This window comes from Rhinoderma darwinii, chromosome 7 (assembly GCF_050947455.1).
Source record: "Rhinoderma darwinii isolate aRhiDar2 chromosome 7, aRhiDar2.hap1, whole genome shotgun sequence".
Taxonomy (NCBI): Eukaryota; Metazoa; Chordata; class Amphibia; order Anura; family Rhinodermatidae; genus Rhinoderma; species Rhinoderma darwinii.
In genome coordinates this window covers 10,601,624-10,625,599 of record NC_134693.1, presented here as the reverse complement: position 1 = coordinate 10,625,599, position 23,976 = coordinate 10,601,624, and the positions used below count along the sequence as shown (strand labels likewise).

Genomic DNA, 23,976 nt, shown 5'->3' with positions numbered 1-23,976 from the left:
TTACAAAGACCGTCTACGTATAGAACATTGGAATTACAGATCATCATCTTTTCTGAGAATCACTGCTGGATTATAAGAATTTCTGAACTATTGGATGCCGGATTAAACTACTTGTACTGTATATGATAGAAAAAAGCCTTAGGGGGAAAAAATGATATTATAAAAGATATGTACACTAGTTTTAAAAGGAAAAATACATTTCTTTGTGTGTGTTTTTAAAGAGATTGTCAGGTCTTTGGATCTTGTTTCCTCACCATTTTCAATATCTCTGCTATCAGTGAATGGAAGCAGAGTTTACATGCAGAGCATGAAAACCTGTATAGACATAATACAATCTTGACAATCCTGTGCGAGCTAAAAATATCAGCAGCACAAATCTCTCTCCTGTCCTGATAGTTTGTTACAATGTATCAAGTCTGGAGTCCACAATCTTCACAGAGAATTGTCTACACTGCATACAATTGAAACAAGTCATTAGCGGTGGGAAGTGTTAAAGGGGTTGTCCACTACCAGACAACTGATGACCTATCCACCGGATAGGTCATCAATGTATGATCGGTGCAGGTCCGACACCCGGAGCCCGCACCGATCAGCTGCCTCCGGGCATCAGACACCCATGCCGGAAGAAGACGGAATAGCGGCCGAGCTGCTCCTATTCGAGTGAATAGGAGCAGAGATGCAGTTCTGCAGCACGGCCGCTATGCAATGTATGGAGCCAACTGCTTCCGGCTCCGTACATTGCATACTGTGCAACGACATCCGATGCAGCTGATCGGTGCGGAGTCGGAGTGTCGGACCCGCACCGATGACCTATCCGGTGGATAATCATCAGTTGTCCGGTAGTGAACAACCCCTTTAAGTCTTTACAAGTTTTAAGCTTCCGGATGTAATCAAGAATGTTTCTATTCACTGATAGCAAGGAAATATCTTGAAAATGGTGGGGAATTCAAATACAAAGCACATTAGAACGTTGTAGAACTTTATTATAAAATGATTAAGCTTTATTTGCATACATTTGGAGAACCTTTATAAGGCTGGGGCTACACATAGATTTTTAGCATGTGCAGTAGCAGTTGCATTTTGTTTCACACAAGGTCTTAATCGTTTTTGCATGACTGTATTCCTACATGCTACAACGAGTCTCCATTAAGCCCCATTTAAAAAAAAATAAAATATATATATATATATGTTCTGACTATAAGGGGACGCTTCTGCTTGCGAAATACTTCCAATAATAGGGATACTGTATATTGGTGGATTCCTGGTCATACAGCTTCCTAATATAATCATCATAGCAGACCCCACAGATTATGACCTATAAGAACACATATAGCACTGGTCAGTTATTATAATGATGAGATCTGCTCCATCGGTAAGGACAGTCACCAGAACCTATTCAGTCCCCAAACCTTCCCCGAGAACCGATCAATAGCTCATACTAAGTAGATGTTAAGGTTTTCTAACCAGACAATCCTTTTATCTTATCAAGGAATTAAAATAATTACTAAAATGGACATGGGCAACAAAGATTGTCTCTCGCTCTGGAGGACCCGGCACAGTCACACATTACAATAATAGCCCATTGATATGAATGGACACTGTGTAATACTTAATTTCTCCTGTGGTGGTGCTGCAGAGGAACACTTGCTGCCAGATTCCCTCACAGATTATAGCCGATCGCTGGTGGTCTCGGGGGTAGGATAATCCGTGATCAGTTTATAGTCATGGGACCCTTCTAACAAAAAGGGATTGTGCAAATTAGACCCCACCGTATCAGAAATAAGTCAGTCATCACTCGTAACCTCTCCTTTGGATTTACAAATTAGATTATCCCTGTAAATTATCGCTGACGCACTTTCTCTGCTTACTCTTCAGAGTCAATGTCCTTGAAACGGCTTCCATCGGAGACGAGTGAATTTACACCTGTGACGCAGTCCGTGTCAAGGACGTATGGAAGATTCCGCAACAGTGCGGCGCGCCCCGCAGGAGCGAAACTTTACAAAAAAATCAAACTGCACATCAGTCAATTGAAATTAGAATTCATTAAGCGGAGATAAAAACACTTTTTTTCCCCGATAGCGATAACTCCCCATGATAAGAAACTGCAGTACTTTATACGGCACGCCGCCCCCCCTTCATCTACTCAATGATCATCGTAGCAAAGGGGGGTATAGAAGATATAACCCTGAAAATGTGCTGCTGCGCCTATTTTGCAGTTTAAACAGACGTTCCTTGGAGTAGACTGAATTGATCCATTAGGTTGATGGAAAACTTAAGCACATATGCTGACTCAGGAGAACTTCAGAATATTCTCCGAGCGAAGATATATGTGTATTGGCCAAGAGAGGGCAGTAACGATCAATAATTCCCAACAAATGCAGTTACAGCAGTCGTCACTTTTGTGATGCGCACAGCACAAACTGCTGAAGGACACTTTTTTTAAGAACACATTCCTCGCTGGGTAACAAAGCCACCTCCACGGAGACTAGACTGTGGGTGCAAACTGTCCCCAAAGAGATGGGTACCCCCGAGGGGAGCACAGCATTAAAGTAATTGCCTCTATAGGTCCAGTTCTGTATAGAGACGATGAAGGACACGACTGTGAAAGGCGGATGGTAATGTGGATGTGCCCAGGGTGCAAACTCAAGAAACTACGTGTGAGGAAGGAGAAGAAGATGAGATCATGGAATGGCGTTTATTATATTCCTTCTTCTAGGTGATGGACAAGATACAGATATTAGGCAGATCCTAAACTAAGGACTCATGCACACTGAGCGGAAATACTGCATGGACGAGCCGCGGACTGTCATCTGCATTTGCGGATTATAAAGTATAGGAGCACGGTCCAGAAATGCAAAAAATAGGACATGTCTTATGTTTTGCAGGTCGTTTCTACGGCCCGGACACACACCAATAAATATACAGGAAGGTGTCCGGGGCCGACAGAAATGAATGGGTCAGTATTTTATCCGCAATTACAGATCCGTAATGGTGGATAAAAATGACGGTGGTGTGCATGAAGCCTAAGAGTACGATGGGTGAATATAGAGGCAATAAAGTATGAAGATTATTACATTATTCTGCTGCAGGACTCATGACTCTGCCCCTGTCACATACAGCCCTGTCCTCACCGACATCATCACATGAATGGACAGGTCACTGCCTCCTACAAGATCAGCACACTCCTCTTATTAAATACTCTGTGCTGCTGGTGGCCCTGGTCCCCCCCCCCTATGTAACTCTCAGTCTGAGACCTGCCACTTGTCTCCATTCTCCTCCTCACATCATGGCTCTGCCCGTCACATGCAGTCCTGTCCTCACTAACACCATCACACGAGTAGACAAGCCTCTGCCCCCCACAAGATCAGCATACGTATCCCCTGAAATACTCTGTGCTGCTGGGGCAATGTTTCCTCCCCTATATAACTCTCAGACTGTGACCTCCTGCTTGTCCCTATTCTCCTACTCACTTCAGGACGCTGCCCCTGTCACATACAGCCCTGTCCTCACTACCATTACATGACTGGACAGGTCACTATCTCCTACACATGCAGCACGCTCTCCTCCTTAAATACTTTGTGCTGCTGAGGCACTCTGCTCCTTCCACTAAGTAACTCTCAGTCTGCGCACAGGATCAGCACACTCCTCATATTAGTGCACGGGTTACCCTACCAGAGGATATAGATCTCCTTAAATACTCTGTGCTGATGGGGCGCAGTCTTTCCAATCAGCCTGTGGCTTCTCACTGTTTTACTCCATGCATGACACTGCTCCATTCAAATGCCGGATCACGCGAGAGGCTGCCTCCCACGAGATCAGCACACTCCTTAACTACTATGTGCTGCTGTGGGCTCTGCTCCTTCCCCTGTGTCTGTGAAATGTAGAGGAAGGGCACATAGTCAAAAATATTACAAATCCCAAATGTGAGACCATGAAAGTTTCATGTTGGGGAGCTCCTGCACCCCCAATGTTATATTCATTACCCTTAATTTTACCCTAAGGGTTTATTGTAAGTATAATCCCCCCCCACCCCCACAATGTATGTGGAGGGCCCGTCCCCTGACCATCACCTGTCTGAATATGAACTCCTGCCCCGGGCCCAACTTTTTATATATGAATGTAATTCCCCCAATACAAAGTCCAGCGTTCTTCCCCTCGTTCCCTCCGCGCCCATCCAGAAATCACAGCACACGTGGAATGTGCGGCACGCGGTGCTGATAGAAACAAAGTCAAATAAACAGATCGCTGAAATAATCTGTCCTGGTATGTGGCTGTGCGGGGCTGGAAGAGTGGGGGCGGGGGTTGATTTAAACAAAATAAGGACCAAAAACTGCACCCCTGGACCCGAATCAGCTCCCACAAGGGTGTTCTCCCAGCTTTTCCAGGCTCCTGAATGGCAGAACTTCCTAAATAAGCAATGATACATCCTCCACCTCAAGATTTCTGTCTAACTAGATAGACTTGCTTTTCAGGAGTCTGGGAAAGCTGGACCCCCCCCCCCCCGCCCAGATAAGCTGAAAAGGTTGCTATATTTGTTGCCATCCAGCTCTCCAAGAAACAGATAGGACTAAGCTTAATAGATTGAAAATTGACTTGGATATCCAGATTTTTAACCCCAAATGAACAGTCCAGAGGGTAAAGAGAAAGATTTCACCAACAGAAGCAGCTGCTGACTGCAGCCCCCCAGAGTGACAGCCTCTAGAGCGATGGGGGAGTCTTGATCGACGGACCCCCTTCAGATCACCTACATATGTTAGGAACACAACCTAAAGTAGACGGCCCCTCTAATACATTGCATCACAGTCTCAGACCCAGACCCAACAAGGAACCATGATGAAATCCTATTGTACCCCCATATAGACATTTGAGGGTGTAAGCGCTGGCGGGTGAGCAGCCTGGGTTCACATTAAGGCTAAAGAAATTCATAAAAACCATAAGACAGGAGTGAATTACAGAGTAGCCGGATCACGTTCACTCAATATCTCCGCTTACTGTGGATTTTCTATAGGGTGGAACGTCCTCCAAAATACACACGTCCCCACCACTGTCTCCTGTTCTGTATCCACCCAGACTGCGGGCAGAATCACAGGAGAAATGTCAACACAATGGGCAGAATTGAATTTTAGCAATTCTCATCCCCAATGGATATTATCACTGAAATCAATAAAGTATCAAGTAGCATCAGAGGGGGAACTCCTCATAAAACAGAACCTTTATTCATCAGTCACATTGATATACTCCAGGTAATTCTGTAGAATACAAACACCCCTGACACAGGATTGAATCAATAAGCAATGCACAATAATCACCTGGAGTATCCAGAAAATTCTACCTAGGGGGCGTAGTACCGTACACATCCTATGGACAAACTCCGGGGGTACAAAAATTATATCACACACAAAAAGTGTCATTTCTAAGCACCAAATATTACATTAAATGACCACAACACCGAAACATCATTGCTTCATCCGGGGACAATATTGGACAAGCTGTGTGTGATTGGAGACCTATAAAGTTATATACACATGTAGAATAAGTATCTGCTTGTATCGGCACAATTGGTGGATGAAGATGATGCATATGACAAGGCAGGCCGGTGTGTAGATGCTGTAGATGGGGGCTTGGTAGTCCACATGGTCTGTGATGACTTCCTGGGGTGGCGCCCCCTAGATAGAATTTTCTGGATACTCCAGGTGATTATTGTGCATTGCTTATTGATTCAACCCTGTGTCTGGAGTATTTGTATTCAAAATAATTACCTAGAGTATATTAATGTGAATAATGAATAAAGGTTCTGTTTTATGAAGCGTTCCTACTCTGTGATACTACTCATCCCCAATGGGCCCCAAGTTACTATCATGAAGGGCCCTAATGGAGACGCCTTCTATTATCAAGGGCTGAAAGCTGCATCCAGTCTAAGGCTACATTCACACGAGCGTGACAAATCTACGCGCGTAAAATCTGTCCGTGTGCGTTGCGTTTTTCATGAGTGTGCTTTGCGTGTGGCATGTGTTTTTCACACACGCACTCACTTTTGTTTTTCAATGCAATTGATGCGTGACACACGGACAGCACACAGATGTGCGTCCTTGTGTGGTCCGTGGTTTTCATGCACCCATTAACTTTAATGGGCGGATAGATGCGTGAAATACACCAATATAGGACATGCAGTGAGTTTCACGCAACGGACTCTCGCGGTGTGAAAATTCACTCGTGTGAATAGCTCCATTGAAATCAAAGGGTCCGCGCGCTGCGCGTTGTTTCAATGAGATTCACGCTCGTGTGAATGAGCCCTTACTCAAAGCAGGCACCAAGTTAGAACAATGGACACCAATTATTGGGGTTTTCTGGGACTTTAATATTGAAGATCTTTTCTTCGGTGGCACAACACAGTACATATGGTTGTGGATGTGCCTGGCACCCTAAGGATAGGTTGTCATTAGACCGTGATGGCATATTGATAGGATATGCCATCAGTTGCTGATCACTGGGGGTCTAACTGACAGAACCCCCACAGATCCTGAGAATTAAGGGTCCACAACCCCTTCAGTTTTTCCTTGCACAGCAGCGCTCCTGGACACTGACTGTGCAGGGAACTAAGGCACGGCCACATTCACTTATATAGAACAGTGTTGCAGTTCCCTGTACAGTGGGATGGCTGGAAGTGCCGGCCTGCAGGGATTCCTGGCAGTCAGACATATCAAAAAGCAATGGCATACTCTAGCGATATGTCATCACTGTGATGGGAATACCCCTTTAACTTCATGCACAACCTGTAATGCTTCATTGATCCTGCAGGGGCGCCACAGGAAACACAAGCATTTCCACTGGGGATCTCACCGCTGATCCTGGGGGCTTACAATCAACAGAACCTCCCATGATCTGCTGGTCCCAAGATTTAAAAAAACCCACAAAGTATAGGTGGGCACGGCAGCTTCACAACATAAATCGGATATCGCCCCGCAATAACCACCCCACATAGAAGTTGATGTAACTACCGCTATTGCACTAGTTTGAGTTGCATTGATGATGTATTGCACAAGTCACAGAGTGTTAATCCGTCTGTGACCACTGGAGATCATTCGTATAATTATTTGTTAGACGGAAACTCCAGTAAATAAAATCCCCTGCAAAGACAGGGCTAAAAGATCAAATTCAGTCTGCCTGCAGCCACCACTAGGGGGAGATTACTGCATAATATCTATACATTCAACTCAATAATAACACCGTATACAGTAAGCTCCCCCTAGTGGTGACTGCAAGTAGACAGAATTTTATATTTTAACTATGTCTATTCAGGGGATTTGGAGCTCTGTATCAGAAGGGCAAAGCTCCATTCACTAGAGAGATATACAGTATTAAGAAAATCGGCACCGAATGTTTCCTACTGAGATAAAAAGAAAAACAATAGGATTTTCAAGGGTCAACCTCGTGTTGTCACACCAGCATTGAGGTGAAGGCCTGGGGTTGGTGAGGAATGCTACCGAACTGTGGGACTCTGCATAAAATTACAGCCTGCAGGTCAATTTTTTAGCACTATGTCAGCGAAATAGAGGGTTTAGGGGGGTACGGGGGACGACAGGGGAGCACAATGTTTTTCTTTCCAGAAAATTTCAGCCAAATGTAACTTTTACAATAGCAACAACCACTGTAATAATAGTAATAATACGACTTTTGTGGTCTGGAGCAGAATATCCATTTGTTTCAATGAGACAGAAAGCCACAATTCATTATTTACGGGGAGGTTGTTGTTAGTACAAGATTCTGGCAGAAAGCAACACATCGCTAGCGGCCAGAAGTAGCCACGGGAGGGAGCGTCCATGTATCAGGACCATTATTAACAATCTACCTGGAGGAATATTGTGTTTCTCTCCGTCTTGGTAGAAAGCCATCACATGGTTATTAAAGCCAGTGTTGTAATGGTTGTTCTGGTCAGTGACGTCATCGACATATTATTACAGATTTGTGTCGATTGGATAAAAGTCCAAAAACGCATAATTTCTATCAGAAACAGAAAGATAACACATTATATGGAAGTATATGGGGACTTTCCTTGTAGGGGCCCACAGGGGTGCCGGTAAAATACCCCTTCACCATTATACTGAGGTTAGTGATAGTATCCCTGGTAATATACATAGTGGTCTTTAGTAGGTAATACCAAGAATACCTGGCGGACTATGGTGATAAAGAGGTTAATGGTGATATATGTTATCCAAGCTGCTCTAAAAAGGATGAAGGGCCAATAGCCCTGGAGGCCTCAGATGGTTTAGGGGTTATCACTAGAGACCCCAATCTCTATTTTTGTTTTCTGTAGGCAACAGCCAAAAATGACAACGTATTTGCGGACATATTTGAAAAATAAAATTAAAGGAGTTGCCCAATTTGGAAAACTCATTATCATACAGTTAATACAGGGGGGTCCTCTGTTCAGGACCCTCATCTCTTGGTCAGAGTGGAGAGCGGTTACATAGAGCGTCTCTCTCTGGAGGACCTGTCCTGCATTACACAAACACATTGATATGAATGGACACTGTGTAATTGTAAAGGATCTGCCAGACACAGCTTCTGTGTTGACGCCCGTGGTTAGTCAGTCTGCACCTGCTCCTAAGTCTGATAGAGTGAGGGTATGTGCACACGGTAGCTGTCATTTACGTCTGAAATGACAGACTGTTTTCAGGAGAAAACAGCTGCCTCGTTTCAGACGTAAATGCTCCTCCTCGCATTTTTCGAGGCTTCTCTGACAGCCGTAAATTTTGAGCTGTGCTTCATTGAGTTCAATGAAGAACGGCTCAAATTACGTCTGAAAGAGGTGTCCTGCACTTCTTTTGACGAGGCTGTATTTTTACGCGTCGTCGTTTGACAGCTGTCAAACGACGACGCGTAAATGACAGGTTGTCTGCACAGTACGTCGGCAAACCCATTCAAATGAATGGGCAGATATTTGCCGACGTATTGTAGCCTTATTTTCAGACGTAAAACTAGACATAATACGCCTCGTTTACGTCTGAAAATAGGTCGTGTGAACCCAGCCTGAATCCTTCTTCTACCACTCAGGCTGGGAGGCTGAGGAGTGGGAGAGCCTATCACAGCCTGGCCAGATGGAGCTAGCTCCCGCCCTCTGTCTATATATACCTTCATTTCCTGCTCCTCCTTTGCCTGTGATTCTGCTCGTTTCCTGGCTCTGCTTCATATTGACCCTGGCTTTACGGACTACGCTCTTGCTCTGCAATTGGTACCTCGTACACTCCTGGTTTGACTCAACTCGTTCACTACTCTTGTAGCTCACGGTGTTGCTGTGGGCATCTGCCCCATTTCCCTTAGCTTCTATGTACCCTTGTCTGTCGTGCACATAGTGAGAGTAGGGACCGTCGCCCAGTTGTACACCGTCGCCTAGGACGGGCCGTTGCAAGTAGGCAGGGACTGAGTGGCGGGTAGATTAGGGCTCACCGGTCTGTCTGCCTACCCCGTCTTTACAGTAATACTTCATTTCTCCTGTGGTGGAGCTGTAGGGAAACTTTACAGCCAGGTTTCCCCACAGATTACAGCTGATCGCTGGGGGTTCCATCAGGAGGACACTTTGTGATCTGCTTATTGTCAAGAGACCCTTCTGACAAGTAGGGATTGTCCAAAGCAAAGACCCCCTTTAATGTCCCAATTAAAGGGGAAGTCTGACATTTAATACAGTGGGCAGCAGGCAGCAAATAGTATAAAATAAGAAATCATACTATACTCACCTTCTTAAAATACTATGTCCAGGCAGGGTTAATTATTTCAGTGCCGAAGCGGTGTCCGGTCTCTCCATGTGACCTTGCAGCAAATCTCTGGTCACAGCAGTGATTTCCGTTGATAAGGGACGTCACTGCTGCGGCAAGAGAGGGTCACGTGATGGAGCAAAAATCTCACTCCTCTTCTAGACTCCAAATGGATAGCTTTAACACTGACAGGTCGTGACATTCACTGACAACACGAAGCGATCGCGAAATTGGTGAGGAGCCAATTGAAAACTTTGCAAAATCATCTCAATTTTTATGGTCTCCCGATTATTAACAGCACTGAATGGGAGACTCCCAGAATGGGTAAGACTAATTTAGGGGGCAGTGCATAATAAAAAATCCCCGAAGAGCCGATCCGTGAGTCAGGCACCGCCCCCTAAATGAAAACCTCCTATTACTTATAATGAGTCTCCAATCCAATGGTTGTTTCCAGAATACAGTTGCAGCGATAATCAATGAGATTCTGTGAGTCAGGCTCCGCCCCCTTAGTTCCTGCACAAATCATTACACAGTATCAGTTTTGTCTAGAGTGTTCCTTTAAATGGCGACACCATCAATGGGACTGGGGTCCAATATCTCAAAGTACTAAGCTAAATCTAAGGGGTGGGGGTGGGGGGGGGGAATCTTCTCTCTCACTACTTTCCCTGCAAGTAATTCCGGACAAGAATTCGCTATTTATTAGGTAATGAATGAGCTTTTTCTGGAGAACTTCAAACTTCAATCTACTTGAAATGGATTTATTCATTAGCATAAAACTGAATATGTAAGAGGTTAGGCTCGCGCGGAAATACAATACTTATTGGAAAAGTCTATTCCAACCGGTAACCTTCACCCCAGAGCCACTCACTGTCCATTTTAGAGAACTGGTCTGTACATCTATCCGCTGCGGGGGAGGGGAGAGGGGCGGTAATTAAAACCCTTTCTTACACATTAGAGGTTTTTGCCGCACAAGGAAACGTGATGTGCTGGAACCACAGAGGAAATCTGCCCACAGGGATATGTCATTTTGCAAATGCATATCCTAACTACAAAGTTTAATTCTTGCAAAGTGCTCCCTGTACATCTCAAATATGATCAAATATGGTAATGGGGACTAATAAATCTCAGGTAGCGGCCCGCCTATTGGCCTACATGACATCACTGGCGGCGAGAACAACCAGGGAATATTAATGAAAACCGGTCGGAAGATATAGGGAGATTTTGTATGTTGTACCATATCCAGCGGGTTTATAATGTTGTATATTGCCAGTAAAAAGGCAGCTAAAATGTGATTGGTCCGTTTCCAAACGCCAAGGGATATATGGGACCCATGGCAATCTTTTACCCGGTCGCCAAAAGGGCCACATATATCTGTAGTCCATCCTGACTTTTGTTTTATTAAACAGCCCGCATTGTTTCCGCATTTTACATTGCATCCGCCACTTTTTGAAAAGTGGGCGGGCTTAGCACAAGGGGGCAGGGCCACTTCTTGATACTGTAGCACTGTTTAGGTCCAGCCTGAATGAATCACCCCCCCCCCCCCATTGTTTATTGGAGTCTGAATTCAACCACCTGTCTCAGGTTGTTGCTCTCTCCCTCCCCCATGCTTTACACAGCAGCTCTGCTTTGTATCTCTGGCTTTTGTGAAGCTACAACTCTCTTCAAACGCTGCAGCTCTGCTTGCTCCGATTAGCTGCTGTGTATAAGCACAAGCTCAGCAGGATCTCAGGGCATGCAAATAATAGTCCTATAATAAACTTCTGTTTCTTGTCATAAACTTTTTGTTTAACAAAATAAATATTTCAAACACCCCAAAAAGAGAATAAAAAAAGAGAATACTAAATATTAGTACAGTAAATATAGACGCACCTGTTCCGGAAACAATGATAAAAAATAAAAAAAATGAAATATTTGCACATAAATGTATGAAAAATTACAATAAACCTCCCCTAATCCGGGGGCATATTGAGTGCTGGATTATAAAACGCAGATAGAAAGGAATATATAGATCGCTTGTAAGGACAGAGAACCATCAAGTAGAAAGCCTAAGCAAGATCTATGCTGAACGAGTGCCGGATTATCAGATGCTGAATTAAAAGAACTGTCACTACATTTACATTGGTCTATTTTTTGGCGCACTTCATATAACGTGTTTATTACACCAGTAGCTGCTCTTTGACTTTCTACAATGAGCCTTAAAAAGTGGCCATACACATTAGATGAAGGTGGGCAAATCCATGTGTAAGTTCACATTGGCGCTCGAGCTCTGTTCCGACGGTACGGAGCCCTGACAGACACTGACGGAAGTCGACTACGGTATGGATTCCAGCAGAACGACGGAACCCCTGCACAACTGAGACAAACGGAAACCATTGGCACCGAATCCGTCACCATTGAAATCAATGGTGATGAAAACGGAAACCTATGGCGTCCATTTGTTTCTGTCAGGGCTCCGTTCCGACGGAAAGCTCAGACGGAACGGAGCGCAGATGTGAATGAAGCCTAAGAGGGTGTCCCGACCCTCCCCCAACCGCAGATGCCCGATTATTATTTTTTCATCAGGAGATAAAGCGCTGCCTGAGGAGCCTGGCAGCCGCTTATTCCCCTCTCTCTATTGGGATAAACATGCACGCTTAGCCGAGCCGAGTTTTCATATGGATGCGCGGAAACGGCAGTTTTGAAAAAGTGTACGCGCAACTTTAAAAAAAAAAATTTACTTTTTGTTTTTTATATATAGCTTTAGTGCAGCGATCATTACACACACGTCACTTGTTCACGTCAGTTTCCCTCCTCGGTTGAATAATGAGATTTATATAAATCAAGAATAATTTAACGGTCACGTTTCGGGGTCATTTTATTTTAAATTTATTATTTTTCATTACGTTAAACAATGAAACCTGGAATCAAGCGAAAATAAGACGCAATCTCTACAATTGTGATTAAATCCGGCCGTCTGGCAGAGAGCAGATAATATACAGATCGGCGAGAGCGGAGGGAATGACAGGTCTCTAAAAGTAAAAAAAATTGTTGCTAGTTATGGGATGGAGGAAAAAAAAAATAGATCAGAAAATGGTCAATTCCATCATTAAAGTGGTTCTCCGGGCATTTTATATTGATGGCCTGTCCTTAGGATAAACCAGCATTATCAGATCAGTGGGGATCCGACTCCCGGCACACCCGCTGGTTGATGGGCAGAGCGCCGTACACTACCGGATCGGCTGTGCCTGGGATTGCAGTTCCGGTCCTGTTCAAGTAAATGGGACTGAGTTGCAATCCCAGGCAGAGCCACTAGAAACGGCGCCGTGCCTGGTAAACACTCTAGAGGTTGCGGCAACGAAATTCGGGGCCCTTTCAGTCAGCTGATTGGTGGTTGTGGCGGGAGTCGAGAGGGGGCCCAATACTTTTCTTCATATAGTGTATGTCTTTTTTTCAACCTAAGTAACTATGTATTGGATTGTGGGGATACCAGAAAATTCCCACATTATTTATTTTTTTTATATAATTTTTTTTAAAAATTAGCTTTTTAACCTCTAGTCCAGCGACTCTTTGTCCTCCAGAACCGCATCCCCCTCAGCTGCACCCCCGTCCTTCGCTTCTACCATCAGCCCCCCCCCCCCGGTATAATTACACGTAGATCTGTAAAGTTCACAAACAAATTTGAACGCGATCAGCACATCAGACAATTCTGCAAGATGAACGATCGGGCGCGGGGTCCATTTGTCGCCCCGAGGCTTCGCTGCCTGCGTGAATGTTTATAGCCAATAACTTTGAAATGTAATGTCATGCTACAAAAAGCCACCGGCAGCAGATAGATCACATTTATTTTAACGTCAGGATCGGAGGAAATAAATAAATAAAACTGACAGAACGGGGAGACGAGGGGGGGGGCGACGGAGAGGTACTGGGAGGCGTTAGGAGGCATTCCGCTCCCCCTGGATCTCATTTCTGTACCTCAAATTGCAACAATTATATGAAATTACTATCTGACTAAATTAAGTCCTGGAGCAATGAGCAAAATAAGGGAACGTTTTACTCGGGAATTTTTTCGTGTCATTGTGATCAGTAATTATTGTGTGTGGCTTTCAATCATTGCCAAATCCCACTCAATGAATTTACTCTACAACTTTGTAAAGACGGGGGATTGTTATCTGGACGGTTTTATGGATACGAGATGTAATTCAATACTACATGAATTCTGCATCTTGTATGCAAAATTTAAAGGGGACACGTCTTACCAGATAGAGAACAATTTTCCTTTAAGGTTTGGGCTATGCGGTTTACTTTGATGCGGCAGAAATATCCATGAAAATGCATCAAGTGGCTCAACCATTTGTACTTCTCCGCTGCACCTTAAATAAAAAGTTAAGCAACTTTGCAAAACGCTTGAAAAAAAAATAGGAGGGGGTCGAGGTATTGAAGTGACATAGGACTGCAGGTTCAGACTACACATAGGGTTTGTTTGTAGTCTGTAACCATGGAGACACACAGGTCTGCATTGGAGCTGTAGACACAAAATCGTAGGAATTATTTTTTACTCCAGACTATTTGCAAAGTCTCACAGACTAAGAGTTATATAGTGGAAGGAAAAGGGACCCCAGGAGCACTGAGCGCTCTGCATGTGACAAGGGCAGTGTATGAAGTGGAAAGTGACAGGTTGAGGGGTACATAGTGGATGGAGCAGGTTCAGGAAAGGGGAGGGATGATCTTTCGGGAAGCAGTGACATGTTCCACTTATGTGATAAAATGGGTATACATAAAACAAGAGGTGAAGTAGTAAAAGTTTTCATACAATCTGCTTCGATGGCCTATCATTAGTAAGATCATTGGTGGTCCAACACCCGAGTCGGACACCCCCGCCGATCAGCTGACTGAAGGGGCTGCAGCGAGCCAGCACAGCGCTGTATCCGGAAAAACATAAAGGGGTTGCTTACTGCGGCCTCGTCATGCAGTTATTCGTCAGTTCTGCAACTTGTATTTTAATTCCTTACTATTTTTAAGATCTTTGCTTATTATCAGTGAATAGACACAGTCACTGTTTACATCCAGAGGCTGAAAACCCATCCTGATCATGTCCTGCTTACACAGCTGTAGGTTCTTTACAAGACAGAGCTCTGATACACTGTAACAAGCTGCACATCAATGACTGCTCTCATTCACTGACAGCAAGTAGAGACCCTGAGTGTAGTTTAAAATTGAAACACAAAGTATGTCAGAAAGCTGCAGAACTTTTCTTTGAATAATAATGAAGCTTTATTTGCATAAACATGGAAAACCCTTTAATTTATTCAAAATGGAGGCACTCATTGTAAAGTTGTGATAGGATCTAAAACTACAGCTATGGGTTTTTTTGGACACTTTTCCTTTAAATCAATGGAAACGGAAGGACCCCCTTGATCGCCGCACAATGCTTTAATAGGACATTTTACAAAAATTTTCTCAACCAAACAGCCCCTTTAAATAACTGATCATAACTAAATATGTTAAAAAAATATACCAAAAACTGTGAGGAAAGAAAAAAAAAATAGTTTTTCCCTAATCCTAGACAAACCCCTTAAAGGCTGTAGTGTGCTTTGGTCAACCCCAATTAGAGAATGCGGAGATGATCGATGTTCTTCCCCATCAATAATGGGGCCATTTGATGCATTTGATGGAGACCCAACATTGTACAGTCAATTCCTTACATAATTTAGACTCAAGATCTGCAAATCACAAACCTCATGGAGTGGCAGCTTCTGATCCCTGGAAACGCTTACCTCATAGTCCAAGATACCGAACCCAAGACCTCGCATGTCCTTTTCCAATTCAACAATGTGAACTTCTGGAGACCACAAGGTCAACTCTCCATCATCCTCCTCATCTTTGGCCTCATGGGTCAAGTCTTTAACTGGTTGTTCCTAAAATGAAACTTGTAATTGTGTGTTTGTTCTAATAACCGAGACGAGAAAACAAAGAAAGTTGATGATGGGTTGGAGGAGTATTAAGACAGTAAATTGGCCGCGGTTTCAGACGTGCGGCTTATTTCTGGCAACATTTTATGGGATCAGCAAACCTGCAAATCCAGCTGGCAACGCAGGACTGGAGCTGTTCTACCAGCAAATTAAATCCTCCAAATCCCCCAAACTTCATTTCACTAAAGAAAAAAGATATTCAGACACAGAACCAAGTTTTGTCCAGGACCGTTACCGATTTCACCGCTCTGCACTTATTCTGCATTTTGGGAGAGGCTTCTGTCTAAAATATACTATTATACCTGTTGTAATGTGAATAACACATCTCCCATAATGCATCCTGGCAGAGCATGCTCTGTGCAGACAATTAACCAGCAGAGGGCAGCAGTGAAATCCTGTTTTCTCTATTCACATACAAAGCTGCTTTTGATATTCCGCCGGTTGCCCATAGACACAGATAGGCTAGCTCCTCCCTGCTGTCAGACATGTGGCAGAGCAGTTTAGCCCCCACAATGCATCACTCTTTGGGAATTGGTAAGCAGCAGAATTTGGAATTTCGCTTTAGACATGAATGGAGAAGAAAAAAATAAATAAAAAGCTGATAACTCAGATTGGTACAAATTAGTTACAATTTACATAAAATGTTGCAAATATGTTTTTAACTGCAAAATCATGTACATTTTTGTTAGAAAATAATGTTTTCCTTCAATATATTTTACCTTTTGATGATATTCGGCACCAACTAATTCTGGGATATTGAACACGTTATCCTCTTCATCTTGCTACAAAAGCAAAGTAAATAAAAGCAACAGAACATCGATACTAAGACACGAATACAAAGTATTAGACATATACAGTTAATTAAAAAAATTGCCACAAATTGCACTTGGAAAGAGTGACCGAATATCAGATGGAAAAGAAACTGAGCTGGACTAAACCGTAAAGGCGATGTAAACCTTTGAAAGACATTTTTTTTTTTTTTCTTAAATAAAAAGGTCAGTGTGATTGGTGCAACATTAGAATTTGTTTTTATTAAAAAAATATTTGTAGTTTTTGAGATACAGCTGCTTTGTATTCTGCATACAGAGCAGCTGTATCGTTTGCCATGTCCTGAAACCGTCAGTCCCGCGGGACTGACGGGTTCAGTGTCAGCGGGTCCTGAGCGTCTCAGACAGACAGGATCCACCTGTAATCGATCACCTCTAAGTTATGAACTGTCAGAGACACGCAGGACCCACTGACGCTGAACCTTTTAGCCCCGCCAACGATACAGCTGCTCTGTATAGAGAATACAATGTAGCTGTATATCAAAAAGTAAAAATTATTTTTTATAAAAACTATTTATAAAGTTGCACTAATCACAATGACTGACCTTTTTATTAAAAAAAAGAAATGCTGTTGAAACGTTTACATAGCCTTTAAAAAGGTATTCCCAACAGGATTTTGAAAGCCCGAGTCGTGCTTTCTATCACCCAAGTGCATAAAAAGCGCAGAGGTGCCACACAAAAAGTGCACAAGGATGGGGTTTATTGCAGCTCTTCTCCTAAAGGAGAGAGGCCCCGCATAACCATTCCCCAACCCTCCTACCTGTAGGCCCAATGGAACGAGGATCGATGATCCCCCCCCTGCGCCGAAGCTTAGGGAGACCCAACAACACTCCAAGGCTTCTACCTGGGCTGCCACCCCAGTATCCACCTTGGAGCCTGCGTCTGGTTTACACCTCCCCTCCGAAGAAGAAGAAGGGAGGCCGGGTTGCAGGGGAAAACTGAACCACAAGATTAAAAATTAAATAAAGTGATGTGCGCTGTGATACAGCCAGGACATCCACCATGTATAAAAATTCCATATTGCCCAGCCAGAAGGCCGGGCAAATAAAGGTGTGTGCTCAAATAGCGTGAAAGACAAGTGCGTGCACATGTGCCTTCTCTCAGTGGGATCCCACCCTCAGTGAGTCAGGGCACCCCAGGGTCATCAGTCCTGGGGCACTTAGCAACTCGGGCTTTCAAACTACCCGACCTCCTGGCATCGATCTACTTTAATAGCGAGGGATATGCGGAATCAGCGCCACTCTTCAATTCAATTAAACAGGAAAGCGGCTACAGTGAACCGGCAAACAGGCATGGTGGGAACCCTGTTTTTCCAATAGGTTAGGGTTCCAGAGGTGGGACCCACATGTATCACACATTTATGGTAAATCCTGTAGAGATGGAAAAAACCCTCTAACTATGCCCAAAACAATTCCAAAAATCCAAAAACCATACCCAAAACCATATAAAACTATGCCAAAAAAGAGAACTATGCCCAAAACACTAAACTATGCCCAAAATCATACCCAAACTATGCGTAAGAGCCAAAACTATACCTAAAAGGGTTATTCCCAACTTTAAAACCAAAATTATACACAATTGATTTCCAAAACCACAAATCATTGCAATATCTATGGCAAAACAAAAGTCTAAAACTAAACTAAAATCACCCCAAAAAAAAACACTATACCAAGAACCCCAAAGCAGAACAAGAACCCAAATGTATGGAACAACTCCAAAAACTATGCTCAAAATCCTAAACCACATCTCAAACTATGGAAAAAAACACTCCAAAACAAGTTTTTATCCATCTTCTACGAATTAGTAGTTGTGATTAATTCTTTCTCCATTCACATCCAAAGCTAAATTTATAAATTGTTTCCTACTTGATCTCCGGATGTAAAAGGAGAATAAAACTTTACATAATGGCAGAAAAAGGTAACGCAAAAGTTGAGTTCTGATTCACGAGATGCATGGTCACCGCTGCTGATAATAATGCAGGATTGACAGTAACCGTCTGTCACCGCTGCACTCTTACTCTATTCTGGAATTCAAGGTCCTTTGGATCATCCACAAAGTTCTCATTTTCATCATCGACCAAACGGCGGCAACAGACCAGTGTAAACGGTGGGGGCACTTCTTTAAGAAAGGAAATGGCTTCTCGCCGAGACTTTCCATACAGCTGGACTTGATTCACCTACACAAAAGAACAAAAATTGATGGAGCCGGTTTTACTTTTGTTTAGTTGATGCTCTGGTTATGGGATTATGCATATGATGACTGCTAGAGATTTTTATACATATATTTTGAGCTTTATTCCTCTGCACGGTAAAGGTCCAATCATTAGGCAACCAATAGTCTGGGATTTAGGTGAAAAAAAAAACAATAAACTAGGGAGGAGCAGGACTGGACTATTAGGGAATAAAAAATGGTAATCCAGGTAAAATACCCGATAATCAAGAAAACCCGAAAGACCCGCAACATATCAGTCTGATCGTAATTTTTCAAACCTAACAAAAGCCCCTCACTTGCAAAAAGTTTATAGTTTGAAGTTAAATTATAATAGTCCAGCACATGACAGATTATCAGATTTTCTGGATTATCAAGAGGCTGAATAAAAAAAATAATTACGTTTTTAGAATGGGTGTGCATACCCTGTGGCTGCTATAAGAGGCCCCCCCCCCCAAATTAATCATTACAACATGAGAAAACAATTGAGGGGGGCCTGGCACAAATGATGCTCATAGCCCAAGACATTGTTTGTTACACTAAAGTGAATGGGATGGTGTTGTGATTTACTTTTTGTTTTTATCAATCATCGTACCATTAATTACAATGTAAAAGGAAAACTTGTGTCGTCCGATAGAACCCAATGCTGTAAAAGGTTGGAAGATATGAGGAGACAGGCGGTTTGTCGTCCGTAATGAATAAAACTACTCAATGGGAGAAAAACAGGCAGAGCCTTAGGAGTAAAACGGATTATGGATTTTTATGGATGCTGGATCAGTAGAGCTCAGGAGCGGTCTGATGTTAGAATAATGTACTATACTCCGGAGCAGTAATCACAATTCTGCACGATTGGGAGCTGAAATCTCTCAGCATTTCCTTGCTTGTTCAGTGACTGCACAGAGCTTGCCCTGTCGATTTGATATCAGAGTAGTGTCGTCTTCACAGCTGACATAGTACAGTCATCTGATGTAGGAAAAACTAACTGACCCCTGCATTAAAGGAGCTCAGCTATGGTGTGAGTGTGTGTGTGTGTGTGTGGGGGGGGGGGGTGCATGTTGACAAGCTTGATGACTGTTTTCAGTAACAACCGACAGAATAGTGAGTGCAGCCCTGGAGTATAATACAGGATAAGTAATGTAATGTATGTACACAGTGACTCCACCAGCAGAATAGTGAGTGCAGCTCTGGAGTATAATACAGGATGTAACTCAGGATCAGTGAATGATAAGTAATGTAATGTATGTACACAGTGACTCCACCAGCAGAATAGTGAGTGCAGCTCTGGAGTATAATACAGGATGTAACTCAGGATCAGTACAGGATAAGTAATGTAATGTATGTACACAGTGACTCCACCAGCAGAATAGTGAATGCAGATCTGGAGAATAATACAGGATGTAACTCAGGATCAGTACAGGATAAGTAATATAATGTATGTACACAGTGACTCCACCAGCAGAATAGTGAGTACAGCTCTGGAGTATAATACAGTATGTAACTCAGGATCAGTACAGGATAAGTAATGTAATGTATGTACACAGTGACTCTACCAGCAGAATAGTGAGTGCAGCTCTGGGGTATAATTTAGGATGTAACTCAGGATCAGTACAGGATAAGTAATATAATGTATATACACAGTGACTCCACCAGCAGAATAGTGAGTGCAGCTCTGGAGTATAATACATGATGTGACTCAGGATCAGTACAGGATAAGTAATGTATGTACACAGTGACTCCACCAGCAGAATAGTGAGTGCAGCTCTGGAGTATAATACAGGATGTAACTCAGGATCAGTACAGGATAAGTAATGTAATATATGTACACAGTGACTCCACCAGCAGAATAGTGAGTGCAGCTCTGGAGTATAATACAGGATGTAACTCAGGATCAGTACAGGATAAGTAATATAATGTATATACACAGTGACTCCACCAGCAGAATAGTGAGTGCAGCTCTGGAGTATAATACATGATGTGACTCAGGATCAGTACAGGATAAGTAATGTCACATACAGTATTTACAAAGTAACTTAAAGGGGTTGTCCAGAATTAGAAAAACATAGGTGCTTTCTTCTAGAAACAGCACACACCTGTCCAGAGGTTGTGTATGGTATTATAGCTTGGCTACATTAAAGTGAATGGGGCTGAGCTGCAATACCACACACAACCTGTGGAGAGGTGTTGCGCTGTTTATGAAAGAAAGCAGTTATGTTTTTCTCATTCTTGGCAACCACTTTAACTTTTTATGTAGATTATATGTATATACAAACTGTAAGGATGGTCATACGCTTCAAACAGCTGCTGATTAAATGCTAAAACTTTGGGACTTAATCGGTTATTGTATGAGAAAATACATAAAGCAGCAATGCACAGAAATTAAATTGATATCGACCAGAACGATTTTCTGGAGCAAATGTTACACCAAGCCCTTGCAGATATAACGCAGTGTGAACCCCTTTACGAACCAGATATTTCCCACTATCAGAACAGTCGTGGGATAGGAGACACACTGATCCTAGTAAAAATGTATAAATGAAAGAATGGGAAGAAAAAAACAAAAAACTGTTTTAGTCCATAAACAGTTTATAAAAGAAACTAAATCTTTATGGATATAACACATTTCCAAACCAATATAAATTGGTGGCGACGTGTTGGGGCGTCTCCAAGCCATTCAACAACGCCAATATGACTCTACATTAAAACTTTTCTTCCGATACATTCTTTGCGGCTTTACCCAATATTACGTCTTGTACTCTAGATTTTTTATTTTGACAAAATATGTCATTTCTTCCAGAGCGAGATTAAATTTCCTACAAAACCAGATCCAACAGCCTTTTGAGGTTATTAAATTATGTGCACACGGAGTACTGACATGACAGTATAGCTCTTTAGGTCAAATCGTACGTGAGACGAATCCTGATAGACTTTGCTGGTCTGAAACTGTTCTTTTAGTAAACTTTGTCAATAAGATGTGGTTACCAGCAAATGTCTTCAGTCTATTATTGTTACATTGTATCCATTGTGTAATGTATGTACATTGTATCCATTGTGTAATGTATGTACATTGTATCCATTGTGTAATGTATGTACATTGTATCCATTGTGTAATGTATGTACATTGTATCCATTGTGTAATGTATGTACATTGTATCCATTGTGTAATGTATGTACATTGTATCCATTGTGTAATGTATGTACATTGTATCCATTGTGTAATGTATGTACATTGTATCCATTGTGTAATGTATGTACATTGTATCCATTGTGTAATGTATGTACATTGTATCCATTGTGTAATGTATGTACATTGTATCCATTGTGTAATGTATGTACATTGTATCCATTGTGTAATGTATGTACATTGTATCCATTGTGTAATGTATGTACATTGTATCCATTGTTAACCGCAGGAGTTATACACAATATAGGGACAGTTTCAAATATTTTACTACTACAAATTAGGATATTGACAGGGTTGTATAGCAAGGGCATAAATTCCATAAAAGCAGAGTATGCGGCTGCTATGGTGCCCCGGGAGAGGGGGCTCAGGCCGGGTTTGCGCCGTCTCTTAGTTTAATGTGTGGTGAGTCTGTAGGGACCTCCTATCCATAGGCTTTACTAACAAGGAACTTACTCACGGATGATGGAAAGGAGATGGAGCAAACAAGCACCAAGTCCTATTGTCCCAGGTGCTTATCAGTACGGTAGTAATAATCAGCAGCAGAAAGGGGTCCCAGTTAAAATCTCTGCTATTAGACCCCTTGACCTCTAAGTACTCCCCTGATCTAATGAGTATTAGGGCATGTTCACACGGCTTATTTTCGGCCGTTTTTCGGGCTGTAAACGGCCGAAAAACGGCCCAATAAAATCAGAAGCAGAACGCCTCCAAACATCTGCCCATTGATTTCAAATGGGAAAAAACGGCGTTCTGTTCCGACGGGCCATTTTTTACGCGGCCGTTTTGAAAACGAAGTGCGTGTCACTTCTTGAGACGTTTTTGGAGCCGTTTTTCATTGACTCTATAGAAACGCAGCTCCAAAATCGGCCTTAAAAAAAGCTGTGAAAAACGCGAGTCTGAATAAAAAACTGCTCCATATTTTCAGACGTTTTTTTGCTAAGCGTGTGAACATAGCCTTACTGTTGGAGGCGAGACAGTAATTGATAAATTGCAGAAAAATAATCACGGTGCAATATGGAGTATATTAATTACAGACAAAGTAGTTAATGGAGTCTCAAATCTTTTGTGCAGTCACAAAAGATTCATAGAAAATAAGAAATGTATGTAGACCGTGACTCCACCAGCAGAATAGTGAGTGCAGCTCTGGAGTATAATACAGGATGTAACTCAGGATCAGTACAGGATAAGTAATGTATGTACACAGTGACTCCACCAGCAGAATAGTGAGTGCAGCTCTGGAGTATAATACAGGATATAACTCAGGATCAGTACAGGATAAGTAATGTATGTACACAGTGACTCCACCAGCAGAATAGTGAGTGCAGCTCTGGAGTATAATACAGGATGTAACTCAGGATCAGTACAGGATAAGTAATGTATGTACACAGTGACTCAACCAGCAGAATAGTGAGTGCAGCTCTGGAGTATAATACAGGATGTAACTCAGGATCAGTACAGGATAAGTAATGTATGTACACTGTGACTCCACCAGCAGAATAGTAAGTGCAGCTCTGGAGTATAATACAGGATGTAACTCAGGATCAGTACAGGATAAGTCATGTAATGTATGTACACCGTGACTCCACCAGCAGAATAGTGAGTGCAGCTCAGGAGTATAATACAGGATGTAACTCAGGATCAGTACAGGGTAAGTAATATAATGTATGTACACAGTGACTCCACCAGCAGAATAGTGAGTGCAGCTCTGGAGTATAATACAGGATATAACTCAGGATCAGTACAGGATAAGTAATGTAATGTATGTACACAGTGACTCCACCAGCAGAATAGTGAGTGCAGCTCTGGAGTATAATACAGGATGTAACTCAGGATCAGTACAGGGTAAGTAATATAATGCATGCACACAGTGACTCTACCAACAGAACAGAGAGTGCAGCTCTGGAGTATAATACAGGATGTAACTCCGGATCAGTACAGTGAAAGTAAGATATTTGCAAAGTGAATTTTTTGCAGATAATAGAATAGTAAATAAATGTCATTTATACACATACATTTTAAATAACAAACAGTCAAAAGACAATTAGGCAAAACTAGCTAAAACC

The 23,976-nt window shown here is 42.6% G+C and overlaps 1 protein-coding gene across 5 annotated transcripts in view; it reads right to left on the bottom strand.

Moving 5' to 3' along the window:
- Positions 1–23,976, bottom strand: part of PATJ (PATJ crumbs cell polarity complex component) — a 195,674-nt gene that overhangs the window by 126,134 nt on the left and 45,564 nt on the right. For all 5 annotated transcript variants that reach the window (XM_075832709.1, XM_075832708.1, XM_075832710.1 and 2 more), the window contains exons 16-18: positions 18,545–18,703; positions 16,420–16,482; positions 15,506–15,646 (exon numbers count right to left, since the gene is read on the bottom strand). In XM_075832709.1, coding sequence (XP_075688824.1) covers positions 15,506–15,646; positions 16,420–16,482; positions 18,545–18,703 — 363 coding nt within the window. The remainder of the gene's footprint in view (positions 1–15,505; positions 15,647–16,419; positions 16,483–18,544; positions 18,704–23,976) is intronic.